Source organism: Thamnophis elegans, chromosome 4, assembly GCF_009769535.1.
Source record: "Thamnophis elegans isolate rThaEle1 chromosome 4, rThaEle1.pri, whole genome shotgun sequence".
In the NCBI taxonomy this organism is placed as follows: Eukaryota; Metazoa; Chordata; class Lepidosauria; order Squamata; family Colubridae; genus Thamnophis; species Thamnophis elegans.
Genome location: NC_045544.1, coordinates 79,964,292 through 79,979,712, shown reverse-complemented (window position 1 = coordinate 79,979,712; position 15,421 = coordinate 79,964,292). Strand labels below are relative to the sequence as shown.

The 15,421-nt window shown below is 37.9% G+C and overlaps 1 protein-coding gene across 1 annotated transcript; it reads left to right on the top strand.

Annotated features, from left to right (window-relative positions):
- The first annotated feature begins 779 nt into the window (after positions 1–779).
- KCNK16 (potassium two pore domain channel subfamily K member 16) lies at positions 780–14,805 on the top strand. The gene is made up of 5 exons (XM_032216053.1): positions 780–992; positions 5,619–5,733; positions 6,205–6,371; positions 11,795–11,960; positions 14,582–14,805. The coding sequence occupies exons 1-5, from the start codon at positions 780–782 to the stop codon at positions 14,803–14,805; spliced, it is 885 nt and encodes a 294-aa protein (XP_032071944.1).
- The last annotated feature ends 616 nt before the right edge of the window (positions 14,806–15,421 follow it).

The following is a 15,421-nucleotide window of genomic DNA, read 5'->3' as shown; positions in this document are numbered from 1 at the left end:
TCTAGTTTTCTATTTCCACAGGTCTTGGATCTGATGGTAAGACACCTTATCTGTGAGTTATAGCAACCCTTAAGTGACTTAAACATGGTTGCTCTAAATTACTTCTATGCCAACTTTTCCTATGTGTATGTAACTTTTCAAATGCAATTTTTGGAAGGATATTTGGCTCCTAATTCCGATATCACCAGGAGTTGCTGTGCTCTGTTCCTGCCCAGTGATATATAACTGCTGTATGATATGATGTTCCATATTGCTAATACTGTGGAAATGGAAAAGAAAGAAAAAAGAAAATCTGCATCATGCAGCATTCAAGCTAGGAATTATAGTCGTTGATGTTCAACACATCTGGAAGACATCAAGCTGGAGATTGCTACAGTAGCTTATCCTATAGTTTGTCACTGGCAGTACAAAAACTTCCAACAGTGCTAGTTAAATCCATTCATAGGACTTTTAGCCCACTTTGCCAATCCCCAAATGTGAGAAATACTGAGTTTCTCTATCTTTTACTTGTTAACAAAAATATATCACTGTTACTAGAAATGCATCAACAAACCAGTGTGATTTTACTCCCAACTGAAGAAAGGAGGTGGGAGTTAAATCTGTTTGCTTTAGTCTCATGTTGTCTAGACCTGATGCTCACAAGCTGTTTAAACAGGGTCTTAGCTGTGTGTGCTGAAAAGACAGCTGTGCAATTCTTCTATGTCCCTTGGAGGAAGAACATTAACCCATGGAATAACACTTGGCTGCACTAGGTCAGGTCTGCCTGCCCATCAACAGCCATGCCCTACCTCACCGTGTGCAACCGGCAGCTTAGCTGGACTCTGACACTGGTGCTCGGGTATCTCTTTTACCTCCTCCTGGGAGCCATGGTGTTCCAGCTGCTAGAGAAGCAGGCAGAAGCCCAGAGTCGAGACCAGTTCCAAATTAAGAAGCTTATGTTCCTGCAAAACTATACGTGCCTGGATCGGCAAGCTCTGGAGCAGTTTGTGCAGGTAAGGACAACCTTCCATTATTGGTGTCTATCCACACAGCCAATATTAACATGGAGTTGCATCTCTGGAATGGATAGCTAATGCATAGAGAATGCTGGCCTTGACATGGTCAGTCATTTTAAACAGAGCTTGTCTTCTAAAGATTATCAAATCTAAACACAAATGGTCAGAAAGTTGGAGAACGTTTGTCTATTTAATATGCATTCCTGATATTGATCACTGTCAATATCAGTTATTTAGTTTTCTCTGTGTGTGGTCTAGCCAGAGCACCAAATCTCTGTTGAGAAATAATACAATCTTTGTAAGTATCTTCCCATTATCCAATGAAAGTGCATCAGAAATAGAAGAGCCCTTTTATTATAATAAGACCTCCTCCTAGAGTCTGTTTAATGAATAAGTGTTTATCTGTATGGACCTTTTCCTGGCTGCATATTGTAATTTCCCATCATTCCAATTGCAATTCTCTTTCCTTTCTTCCCTTCCTACTAAGGCCAAGCAGTGCATGCAGTTTTCTTGGGATTTCTATGGGGCTGACAAATAGGCTTGCACTCTGCCAAGCTACTGCACTATTTACGAATATTTAGATTCTATTTGGTGATTAGGCTGAGTTGGTTACATATTATTTTTTATTATTTTGATTTTATTGGTTTATCAAAATACAAAGAAAAATTTTAAAAAAGTAATGGAAAACTAGGAAGAGTGGGAAGGAAAAGAAAAGAAATATAGTGTAAAGAGGGAAAAGGGGAAGAAAAAGGCACCAACTTCCAACTCTTTTTAGCACAGTAGAAGATAATATTACAACTGCAAGTTTAGCATATTATATCACAGAATATATAATTAAACTCCAATAATTTATTCTATTTTTAGATCTCCAGTTCTTTTGAGGTGTAATATTCCCTAATGAACAGGAGTTTGCAGGGAGTTTTTCTCTCCCCTTGGACTTGGGGGGAAAAAAGGGAAGCTACTTCTGCTGCCTTCTTCCCACAGTGTTCCCCCCCCCCCCCGCAATGTGATTTCCCCCACAATATTGTGGAGGATTTTTGAGAACTCAGCACACTCCTTCATTCTAGCAGATTATATTGTGGGGTGGGAGGGGAGGCATTTTTGTATAAAGTATGCTAACAAGATTGTGACTGTCTCTCTGGAAGAAATATTAACTCCCTTTTTTCTTGAGAAGATGATGCACTCTTATCACTGTAAAAACAAGCAAAACCTACAACCCACAAACAAAAATCTGATGGCAGCAAACAGATATATATGTGACAGCTTGCAATTGCCTAAACAACACGGATTGCACTTTATTACATTATGACATACATACTATACTACAAGGAAAGGGTGTCACCATTAAATGTCACCGGTTCTATTTCTGAATTTTTTGATACTAGCCATAGACGGATATGAAATATAGAGCAAGTTATGGTAGCCTTCTTTATGCATAACTATCAGACATAATCCCTGGTTTACAAACCACAATGCATATTGAGAGAACCAAACAGCCCCCTTATGGATTACTAAAATGTGTGAATTGGATCTAGACATATGACAGAGGTGGGTTGCTACCGGTTCACAGCAGTTCGGGGTGAACCAATAGTGGAAATTGCGACTGGGTCGCTGAATAAGTAGGGACGGCAGGCTCGCCACACCCTGAATCGGTTTCCTGGTCGCCCATGCTGTTGCAAAGCATGTGCTAAGCGAATTGACAGTAATGCCAGCAGAAACCCACCCCTGACATATGAACATTATGTATTCTGTTAACAATTCATGAAGCAATAATTCAAATGAAGCTTTTTCCTTCCATTTAGCTTGGGGGGAAAAATTAAAGCTGTTTCTGCTATCTTCCCTATCCCCACTGTGATTCTTTCCATCATATTGTAACGTCTGAGAGCTGTATGAATCCCTTTGCCCACAGAGATTGTAGGTGTTGGAGAAGGTCAACAGGCACACCTATTATCCTAATGCACCTCCCGTCTCTGCCATTGTACAAGTCATAACAAGGCCATAGAGTTTTTCTAGTTTTGCCTTCCAGGTTAGTTACTGAAGAGCTCACAGATTTCCATTTTCTTTCTTCTGCAGCTACTTTGAGTTAAATCCATGAGGGAATTGTCATCTCCTTTGTTTTACAAATTCTAAATTGAAGGCTTCAGTTATTCTGTCTTCCAATGAGACATCTACTACTCCTGAACATCTCTATTAAAAAAAAAACAGTTAAGATAAAATGACAGAAAATAAAAACAAATGTTGCTTAATTAACAAAAAAATATCAACATAAAAATGTCAGTTCCAAATTTCTGAGTATCTCACAATCAATTTTCCATTTCTTAACCAATACATAATGGTGCAGAGCATTAATCTAGAAATGGGAGAATGTAGGGAATATTTGAAAAAGAATTAGCAGATATCATATGCCACAATTAACTCCAAGGTGCAATTTTTAAAAAGATATACAGTATATTTGCACTGATTTTTTAAAGAATGATAGTTTCTGAAGAAAAATGGCTTGACCCTTTCATATATATGAAGCTTTTATATTTTGTTTTCTTTGGCTCTTGCTTTAAACCAATAGTTTAGCATTTGATCGAAGGGATAATTATTATTTTTCCCAACAAAATGTATTTATAATCAAAGATAACTATGTAGCTTGTCCTCTGAAAAAACTGAACATTTTGTTCTCCACAACATAAACAGAAATTAAGAAAATGCCACATATTTGCTGCTGTTGTTAAAAGAAAACTCAATTTTCTGCAGTAAGCATGTTTCATTTTGGAGCATTGTTTTCTCTGATCAATGCTGGTTGATACTGTACAAAAACACTAGATGGCACTGATATTTCAGTTGCAGCATAAATCTTCATAAATGTAATGCATTTGCCAAGTATTGGCATTCCATTTGGAATCCTTGTTATTATATTCGGCTTAGTATTATTGTACTTTGCCCAATACCCTTACTCAATGTAGCCCATTCTCTGTTTACACGAACTATTGCATGGGAATTCATATGCTGGCACTTCTCTAATTTCTAATGAGATTCAACAAAGAAACACCTAGGTAGATCGTAAGATAGTATTGGAGAGTTTCATCATAAGCATTTTAGAGAAAATCAAAATTGCTGCTAGCACAGTTGGCCCATGAAAGTATATTCAGAACCAAGCACAGGAAAGTATTTTACTGCAGTTTAAAGGACACAGAAAATTAAGTGAATACTTTTGGAGCACTGCAATCATCATCATAATAAATTAATACCAGGCAAATGCATTATAGACTACCATAATTCTAGTGACGGTATTCAGACAATGAGAAATGCAGGCAACTAAGAATGGAACTCAGTTTTTTATGGGATCAACAACTTCCTGATCAACAACTGGCCTTATGTGTTCTCAATACTTTCTTTCAAGACACTGCTAAATGTTTGTCTAAGTATTACAACTCACTCTGTAATAATGCTTTTACTGTAATCCAAGAATGAGGTGTGGATATGTTAAACTTTGCTGTAAATATAACTGACCCTATTTATTTAATCAAATTTAGACATTACCCATCTCACTAAGTAACTCTGGGTGGATTACAGACAAAAACCATAAAACATTTTTAAAAGGGACAAAATTAAAAACAGAATTAAAACCGTAATAAAGGTCAACATGGACAAAGTCTAAGAATCTCTCTTTATACATACCTATGTCACAAGAGGTTAACCCTGTTTCTCCTGCTTAACATTGTAAGGGCCTGGTAATTACTCCTTAATTATACTTTTAAAGACTCCTCTATTTGCAGTCATCCATTTCCCATAGTTTCAGTCTTTTCCTAAACCATTTCTTATATTATTCTGGTATTAAACAGGTACTGCATCCCTCTTATTGCCTCACTGTAGCTAATACACTACCGGTGAATCCAATGATTCCTAAATCTACTTAGGATGGTTAAATCTGTCACCTTTAATTCTTTTGAGTGTCTCTTTTTTAAAAAAAAAATCTTAAATCCATTCTACTTCAATATATATTTTCCCTTAATTTACCTATTTTGATAGATTATACAGATGTATATTATCCATTTGTAGAATAACATTTGTTAAAAGATAAAAACCACATAGCAGAATTTGGTAGAACAATTCAAAACTACACTATTTTGCTTTCATTCATGTAAACATTTGAGAAGTATGAATTCTCTACAAGCTATAAATATAATTATAATTGTTCTCACTGAAAAAGTGTAGTGAGTTGTGTACAACCCTTACTGCATCTAGTAGTGTCAGGCAAACATTACTTCAGTTCAAAGCACTGAAGAGTTTATTGTTGCTATATTTACAGAATCTGGAAAATTAACAGTCAAAACTAAATTGGCACTAAATAGAGGTTAACAGAATTGATGACTGGTTAGACTTGGATCTCTTGTGGCTACACAATTATTCCAAACTGATGACAAATTTAATTCCCTCTTTCAGATCAGCCTAATCATTTCCTACAAGCAGTCCTATTTCACTGGCAGAGTAACATGGGCCCTACTACAAAAAAACCACAACACTATCAATAGTGGATATTGGAAACTGGATGCATTTTACTACTTAGTTACTATAATCTCCCAATTAAAAAATCATTGTGTTCCCTTTTTTTAACAAATGTTTCCATGACAGGTCATTATGGAAGCCTGGGAAAAAGGAGTCAACCCTGAAGGAAATTCAACCAATCCTAGTAACTGGGACTTTAGCAATAGTTTCTTCTTTGCTGGAACTGTGGTCACTACTATAGGTAATGTGAGTTATTTTCCCTCCAGGAAATCTTTCTTCTTCATTTTGCCATAATATTTTTGGTAAAAGTTGAGTCAGGTATGACTGATGATACAAAACAGTTTGCAAATCTGCATGAAAAAGTTTCAGACTTTGAAATGTATATTGTAAAAGCCATTATATTCAACTACACCCATTTTATGTGACTTTTTTTTCTATGATTGTATTGTCTACAGAATACACAGTATCAGTTGTGTATTTATGAAATCTGCTTTTGGGCACTCAGGACATCAGAAAGTGCATGAACCAGCCAAAATTCAGTGTTAAAATCCCCATAATTTCAATCATAGAAGCAATAAAAATTCTGCAAGTGTTTCATTTTGGCTGGATCAAAATAGGATATGAAAGAAGAATAAGCAGAATTCTCTTAATAAAATATTTTTTCATGTAAATTGAGCCTCATTAAGAGATTTGATTTCTTTTCTTTCTGTAGGTTATGGGAACTTGGCCCCCAGTACAGTAGCTGGACAGGTCTTCTGTGTATTTTATGCTTTGTTTGGGGTCCCTCTTAATTTGGCATTTCTTAATCGGTTGGGGAAAGGACTCAGCACCCACCTGATTGACCTGGACAGATGGGTCCACAAGTCAGGGCGAGCTCAGGTACAATTGCTCATTTATTCCTATAACACGTTACAGAGGTGATTTTCATATATTTATGGGACACATAAAAGTATCTTGGACACATGCCAATCCAGGACAACAGAAGACTTCGTTGATTTGAACTTCTGAATAGTGACAGGTTATATCAAGCTATACACTCTTGATAAAAGCTCTAGAAGGCACAATCTGTTGATACAATTTAATCCTATGGAATGCTAAGAAAAGTACAGGTAGTCTTCGTTTAATAACCAGTTGTTTAGCAAGTGTTTAAAATTATGATGGAATCCCCAAGAGATCCTGACAACCCAATTCTACAGTTCCAACTTCTGAGTGCACACACAGTTACATGACCGGATTTCGGGAGCTTGGCAACCTGCCCTTCAATATGGCCAACTGCAGTATTCCACAGTCATGTGACCATAATTTATGATTTTTTTGTTGGTTTCTGGACCTTTAAAGCCAGTTTCTAGCAAAAAGAGTGCTGTTCAAATACATGAATTCACTTAACAACTGACACATTCACTAAACAGACACTGTGTTCACTTAACAATGTTGGTACTCACTTAATGACTGCCACAAAAAGGCATAAAATTGGCTCTCAACTTATAGCTATGATGACTTATAAATTCTGGACTCCAGTACGATCTAGGGCTAAGTAAGTTGCAGCAACCAAGGATACAAGCAAATTCAGGAGGTAACACAGAAAACCTAGAAGGCTAGAAGGCCAGAATTTAACACAAAGAAGAATTTCACTCTCAATTTCTTTTGAACACTGTCATCCCAGTTTCCCCTATACTTCGCTCTGCAGTGGTGCATACTTAGTCCTGAGTACTTGGTAGATGCTTTCATGTATAATTTTGAAGTTGTCTAATATAATGATTTTTAGATATTATATGAGTGGAAGAAGGATATATACATATCCTCTCTTCATTCCATATAAATGGAAGTAACTGGAACACAAAAAATTGGGAGGGGGCATTTGAAGATAGAAGTTCAAAAATATGGTAACAATGTTTCAATACTCTCCTTGTCAATCATAATATTAAGAACTGTGCTCATCTATCACCTCATGTGTGACTCTTGAGATCAACAGACATCTTACTTCTTTTAACCGACATTTTGTATATGACTTTATAGTTCTCTGAAGCCTCAGAGTAGACTCAAGAAAAAGATTTACAGTACATAGGACTTTATTTGTGGGTTTTCAGGTTCTTATAAGGAGCCAATTTTTTCACCACTTCAGTTGTTCCAACTTCTCATAAATTGCACAACTACCACCATGTCTTAAATGTTGTAGAACTCCAGGTTGGAAAACTTGGTGCTACTTCCTAACACTTTCAAATCTCAATGGGGTATCAAAGATGATAAAGTTATCCTACCTCTTAAGCTGGCAGCCTGGATAAGACACTATGACAATTTGGCTAGTTAAATACATGGATATTTCCATGAACTTTAACTGACTAAAGCCATATAGTTTCAAATATGGAAAAGAAGCATTATTAAGTTAGTTAACTATGGTGGAGGATAAACAGCTTTAGCCAATTCAGCATCTTGGCATAATCTGCTGGAAACCATTTGTAAATAGGGCACTGAAGCAAGCAGCTGAAAAGGACATACCCCAGAATACTGAGGTCCACTCATTCTCTCCTTCTTTAGCCTTGATATTCATTTCCATGTCATTTCGTGTTTCTGAGTATATAATGTGCTTCTGAATTCTTGTTTTTATGACAAAATAATTGCAGCCCTGTACGGGCAGTCTTCAACTTATAACCATTTATTTAAAAACCATTCAAAGTTACAAGGGTTGTGAAAAGTCACTTTCCCTCAATCATCACACATACAACTTTTTCAATGTCCTTGCAGTCACATGATCAAAATTCAGGCACTTGGCAACCCATATGTATTTATGATAGCTGTAGTATCCTGTGGTCTCGTGATCGCCATGTGCAATCTTCCCAGGGGGCTTTCCACAAGCAAACTCAAAGAGAAAGCCATCTTCACTTAACAACCATGTGATTCACTTATTGACAATGGTGAAAAAGGTTGTAAAATCAGGTGAAATTCACTTAACAACTGAATTGCTTAGCAACTGAAGTTCCAGTCCCAATTGTGGCTATACTTTGAGGACTATTGATAATATATGCCCAGATCAGTGGTGGGTTTCTATTATTTTTACTACCGCTTCTCTCATGGACGCATGCACAGAAGTGTCTGGGTGTGTGGGCGGAACCTCCCACCGCCGCTACTACCGGTTCGCCCAATCCAGGTCGAACCGGCAGCAACCCACCTCTGACCTAGATAATCAACAATTTCTGTTTCATAGCAGCAAAGTAAAATGTAATAAGGGAGCCTATTAGCTTGAAGGTAATTTGTGTCTTTCTCCCCTCACATATAGAGCTGTGAAAGAATCCCATCATGAATTTATCAGCAGCAAAGCTGGACATTCTATTACCATCAAAAAAGGAAACACCCCCCTCCCACCTCTCTCCCTGGCAGCCTTTGAAAAATGGTTCTATGTTGAAAATTATGTCCAAATATTGATAATTACTTTTACATGAATAAAAGGGTGATTTCATGTGTTTTAAAAGCGTTTGCCAGGCAATTTACATGAATTACAGTACATAAATTGGGGCTAGATGCATAGCAAAATTCCTTTTGTTGCAAGATGTAAACATTACAAGATTTATTATGATTTTTCTTAATACCGGTACTTAGAGAAAGAAATGCCAGATCAGAAAGCTAACCTAACCCAGATAGGGTTTTTCATAAGTTATACATTTCTACACTAGAATTCAGGGAACATGGGAGAGGCATAATGAATATCCTGCTAATGATGGTACAAGGCTTGGCTGAACTTCTAAACAAGTGAAGACAAAATTATTACACAACTCTTTGGCTCTCTGCCTTTGACTGAGGGATGTACTTGCCTGGCAGAATAGTCATAGATAGCAATGTCTATTATGCTTTATGTAGACTTCAGCAAGACAAAATTTCATATTACAACATTTTTAAATGTAGATGATTCATATTTCCTTCTATAAAATGCTTTTTAGATTTAAGGACATAATTTAGAGGGAAGGGCAGTTTCCTGTATTTCCTAAAAACTGGATTTTCTTCTATTTGATTTAGGAGAACAAAATAGCCATCAAGAATCTTGGTAGGTAGAAATCTTGTATGTTGTTTCTACCATGCAGAAGGGGAGTTCAGAAGGCAGATTCCTGAATATTTAGCATTTGTACTAAAGAACAGTTTTCTGTTACTGTACCTTTTGGGAGACTGGTGTCCTCTTTTTCGGAAATATGTGGAAAGAAGCCATATTCAAGAAGCTGTTTTATTTCGAGTCACACACATACAAATCAGAAATTTCATCCACATTTTCATGAAAACACCATACAGAGTGACTGGTATTCGACATTGCAACAGTTATATTCTAGGTATCCTCCATTCAATGTTTTCTGATGAGAAGCTGTCTACTAATCAATCAACCTTCTATAATGTCAAGAATCTTTCCAAGCTGTTCCACAGTTCCCATTGATTTCTAATTTTTGCTTTTACCTTAATAAATTAAGGACACATTTCCTCAAACCTGCCCCTTTGAGACAGAGATATTTCAAGTTGGTATCGATTTAATGTTTTGACTTTAAAACTATCTCATTTGTTTTACTGTGTGACACAAAGAGGCTATGACTTGGGCTGCCTATATAGCTACTGCATTAGGAATCTATGCAGAAAATAGTTATCATTGTGTGGACAGAGATGTAGGGCCTCCAACTTCTGTAGAAAAGAAATGAAGAGAAATGTTATCATTTCTCATGTTAATGTTTGGGATAGCTTTTCCCCAAATGTTCTTGTAGTACTTCAATATATAAAAAACTCTTAAGTAAGACATTTGACAGTTATCAATTCTCTCCATGAAACTACTTTCTTTCTCTTTTGGACTGTAAGTTTAAAGGTTTGCAAATGCCATTAATTTATGGACAACCATTTAAATACGAACCAGCAGTGTACAGCAGCTGCCAAAAAAGCCAACACAGTTCTAGGTTGCATAAACAGAGGGATAGAATCAGTGGTGGGTTCCAGATCCCATTGCACCCAGTATGCTGCGATGAGGCTGGGCGTCCACAACATGCACGTGCACTGTGCGTGTGTGCGCACTCACTGCCAATGCTTCAGCTGCTCGGTGAAGCATCGCACAGGTGCCGTATGCTCCGTGCACGTGCACAAATGGCCCAGTTGGGTCAAATACAGGCAAGGAGGGCGGGTGAGGGCCGGTGGGCCCTCCGGATCACCATACCAGAATGGTATCTGGTGCTCCCAGCAGGCACTGGTACACCCGTACAGGGGCGTACTGTCCATAACCCACCACTGGATAGAATCAAAGATCACGTGAAATGTTAATGCCACTTTATAAGGCCTTGGTAAGGCCACACTTGGAATACTGCATTCAGTTTTGGTCACCACAATGTAGAAAAGATGTGGAGACTCTAGAAAGAGTGCAGAGTAGAGCAACAAAGATGATTAGGGGACTGGAGACTAAAACATATGAAGAACGATTGCAGGAAGTGGGTATGTTTAGTTTAGTGAAAAGAAGGACTAGGCGAGACATGATAGCAGTGTTCCAATATATCAGGGGTTGCCACAAAGAAGAGGGAGTAAGCTATTCTCCAAAGCACTTGAGGGTGTTTTGGAGAAGCAATGGGTGGAAACTAATCAAGGAGAGAAGCAACTTAGAACTGAGGAGAAATTTCCTGATAGTTAGAACAATTAATAAGTGCAATTTATAACTTGCCTCAAGAAATTGTGAATGCTCCAACACTGGAATTTTTAAAGATGATGTTGAATAACCATTTATCTGAAGTGGTGTAGGGTTTCCTACCTAAGCAGAGGGTTGGACTAGAAGACCTCCAAGAGTCCTTCCAACTCTGTTATTCTATATAGTATCCTTCAGAGATGGATTTAAATTCAATAAGGTTAGCTCCCACAAGTGATCAGGTATCAACCCACACCTTTAAATTATTTCTAAGTCTATTCTTCAGCAAATGTATCACCAATGTCAGAAATGTAACAATATATTCAATATATTATCTCTGATAACCAAATAGAAAAAGTACTGCATTCTGAAATGATAATAGGCATGTAAATATTTTAAAATAGCTATACAGGCCAGGTGTGAGGGTACCTCACTGAATTTCACTCCTGGAACTTAGTTGAACTTCCTTTGGGAATTTAAAATTAGCCTTTATGTTTGCAAACACACTTTAGATCAGGGGTGTCAAAGTCACATTGTCATGTCATGAGACATATTGGGATTTTCTTCCCCTTTGCTAAACTGGGCAAAGGCGTGGCCAGCATGTGACGCATATGGCCGATAAGCCCGGAGTTTGACAGCTATTGAACCACCATTCCATCCTTATGTTTCTCAGGTGGTGCAGACATTAACCATGGTATTATTTCTGATGGCTGGGACTTTACTCTTCCTGGTTTTTCCACCAATGATCTTCAGTTATGTTGAAGGCTGGAGTTATGGAGAAGGCTTCTACTTCACCTTTATCACCCTCAGCACCATTGGATTTGGAGATTATGTAGTAGGTAATAATAAAAGTAGTAGTTAAGTGCTGTAAGTAAGAGAAACCCCACCCACCCAACCCTTCACACCAGCATTGATTAGAAAGAATTCTAGAGAAATCTGTGACACTTATAACAACATGGCCATGGCATGTAATTATATCTACAATGTACATTTTGTTCACGTCATTTAATCACTCCATTAGGAGTCAAGAATACAGGTTCTTACCTTTTTTTAAAGAGAGACAGATTAAGAGAGAAATCGGGTGCACATGGCAAGTACATATTCGCTCACAACTAAATCTGGTTATATGGATGGGCGAATACTTTTGGCAATATAGTGTATCTCTACATGTAAAAAATTCAAACACATTTTAAAATTGCCCCAAATTCAGCAGTAACACACTTTGTTTTGACAAACATATCTTGTAAGGTCTCATGCAAGGAAATTGACTTCTCATGAGATTTAGCTTTTAAAAAGCTTACTTTCTTTAAGTGGCAAGTTCCCCATTGTGACTGCCATATTTTCTACAAACACTTCATTGGCAGACTAGATTTTAAACTAATTTTTATTAATAGGTGATATTAATCTACCTAGATAGTTGTGCAAAACACCATGCTCCAAATATGCCATGCCAAGAGTGCTTTAATGTGGACAAAGTGCTTTTAAAAGGACCAGACTCAGTTACTGACTGCAGCTGAGTAAGAAATGAAAATGATACTGAGAAACATTGGTGGTTTCTTTGCTTCTTCTCTATAGATGCAGACAAAACTGTTCAGAATTATATTTATTTTGAAGGAAAAGGAATCTATTTTCTATTCCAGATGGATTTGCTGCACTAAATCAAGCTGCAACTCACTGGGCAGAATCAATTTTACATTCATTTTTACCAGAAATTTGACATTGCAATTCTAACTGACGTAAATTACATGTTATAGATTACAAATATGTTTTTTTTTTTAAAAAAATGCATTTCCTCTTTTTCCCCTGAGTCATACTTCCTGCATTTCTGGTTTGCATGATGTGAAACTATTCTATAGACAAATGTTATTCTCCAACAATCATTTCAAGGATGAAGCTGAAATGCTATGGAACTCCACACTAGTCTCTTCTTCTTTTAGCTCATGTGGAAGAGAGATAATTCAATGGCAGCATTTGTGCAGAAGACACCTTATGATCTTACATTGACAGAAGCAGAGGGCAGGATAGTGCAGAATAGTCCATTATAGTTGTGGACTGGAGAATTCCAGATTCAAGTCTTGCCAAAAATTTGCAGCTCATCAGGTGATTTCGAGATAGTCATTCCAACCAAACTCACTAAATGAAATCCAAGCAAACCCTCCTGTATACTACTTTTATCTCAGAAAAAAGTAGGAAGCAAATGCACTGAATACATTTTTTTTTCCTGCCCAAGATCCTGAAACAATTCTGCCAGATGGATGAATAAGTGCTAGGCTGGATGGAGAGAACTGAAGGAAAACAACTTCTGTTGCTGAGGTCATTAAAATAAGAAGGTCCTAGCACAGTGATGGTGAACCTTTTTTCCCTCAGGTGCCAAAATCCTGTAATTAAATGTCCAACCCGTGTTGTGCCAAACTGCACAGGCATGTGTGACCCCTCCCCGCTGCCCCCCGCGCATGCATGCATGGCTTTCCTGGAGCCTGGGCAGGGCAAAAACGGCTTCCCACGCCTCCCTAGAGGCCCTCCAGAGCCTGGAAATGGCCAATTTCTTGCCTTCCAATGGGCCTGGTAGGTCCATTTTTGGCCTCCTCAGGCTCCAGATCCTTTCCTTGCCTCCCCTGGAGGCCCTCCGGAAGCCAGAAACAGCCTGTTTTCCGACTTCTGGTAGGCCTGGTAGATCTGTTTTTCGCCCTCTCCAGGCTTCAGAAGGCTTTCTGGAAGCCTGGGGACAGCAAAAATGGCCTCCCCCACCCTCCAGAAACCCCAAAATCAGCTGGCCAATGAACGCATGTGTGATGGAGTTGACATAGGGCAATGCCTTGCATGCCCTCAGATATGGCTCCATGTGCCACCTGTGGTACGCGTGCCATAGTTCGCTATCATGATCCTATGACAATTGAGAGCTATGCAGAAGGAAGCTTCCATGTGGCCAGTTGCAATATTTAAGAGACTAAGTGATAACCTAATAAAATTAATAGAGATTGCAAATCAAGATGCACAGAGGAAGTAGCTCATGTTCATTTTTGGATATCTCCCTTAAAAAGGTGGCGGGAACTACACAGGCAATCCACCAAGTTTGTTCTATCTTTATGTGCAAATTAAAATAGTGGTAAGAGGTATTTTGAATAACTGGAACCTGGACATTTTAAAAACAGCAATATATTTTTCAGGCTTCCATGCAAAGATGAAATAAGACTCAGCTACTTTAATGCAATAGCTCACTAAAACAAGTCATTGATATGAATCAATTAAGGAACTGCACTTTTGGGAGGCTCCTGCAGAAGTCTAAAAAAATATGGTACTGCTCTGAAGAGAGCTGCATTTACTTCCCTGTATGTTCCAAAGCAATTCCACTTCTGAAGTATGCTTGTATATGTGTGCACTGTATTCAGCTTATTAGAATACTTTTTCAGGTATTCAGCTATGAGAAATTAAGTTTCCCTCTCTCTTTTTGTTTCCATAGGCACTGATCCTAGCAAGCATTATATTTCAGTGTACCGAAGCTTGGCAGCAATTTGGATTGTTTTTGGTTTAGCCTGGCTTGCTCTGATATTCAACCTGGGAGCAGACCTAATGGAGAAATTCCTACAATTAAATAAGCAAAAGCCACATCCAGAGACAACAGAAGTTACTGTTTCCAAAGGAGAAGATAATCCTGGTCAACCCAGGATCCATATTCCCAGCTGAGTGTCTCTCCTGGGTAGGCAGCTTAGAAGAATTTCTGTGTGCATTCAAGGTGTGTGGATATGATAGACTGCTTCCCACCCATAATGAGTGAGCAACTTCATAAAGGATAGAGGGATTTCCCTGCCCCCAAAGAAGTAGTAAAAATGTTATGTGCAAAAAGCAGCTGAATGAAAAGCATGAAGGAAAATTCACTGAGAACATAATTTATTACACTTTCCATTCAGCCAATTATCTTCCATTGAACTAATTATTAGAACAGACCTATCAAATGGCTTGTGGGCACTGGGTTCCAAAATAACTTTTTAAAATTTTACTGGAAGTGATCAAAGATTTTTTCTTCCAAGAGAACCCCGTCACTTATCTCCACTTCCCGATTTCCCTTAAGCAAGTAGTGAAATCTGTTAAACAGGTTTTCTGGCAGAAAAATGCACATATTTTACTAATTCCATCTATGAAAAAAAATTAAACAAGGCATGGTTGCAAGCTACTGAATCTCAATGACAAGAGCTTTTCTTCTCCTATCCTCCTTCTATTATTAGACTATAAAAAGACAAAGAAAAAGCAATAACCCCCAAACCTATTTTCCTCAGTAGCTTTACTCCAAGGTTAGTATTCT

Bases quoted from the DNA above. Each gene is read 5' to 3' on its own strand.
- KCNK16 (XM_032216053.1), top strand. From the start codon at position 780: ATGCCCTACCTCACCGTGTGCAACCGGCAGCTTAGCTGGACTCTGACA. The intron at 993-5,618 runs GTAAGGACAACC...TTTCCATGACAG, and splicing joins CTCTGGAGCAGTTTGTGCAG to GTCATTATGGAAGCCTGGGA. The intron at 6,372-11,794 runs GTACAATTGCTC...TATGTTTCTCAG, and splicing joins ACAAGTCAGGGCGAGCTCAG to GTGGTGCAGACATTAACCAT.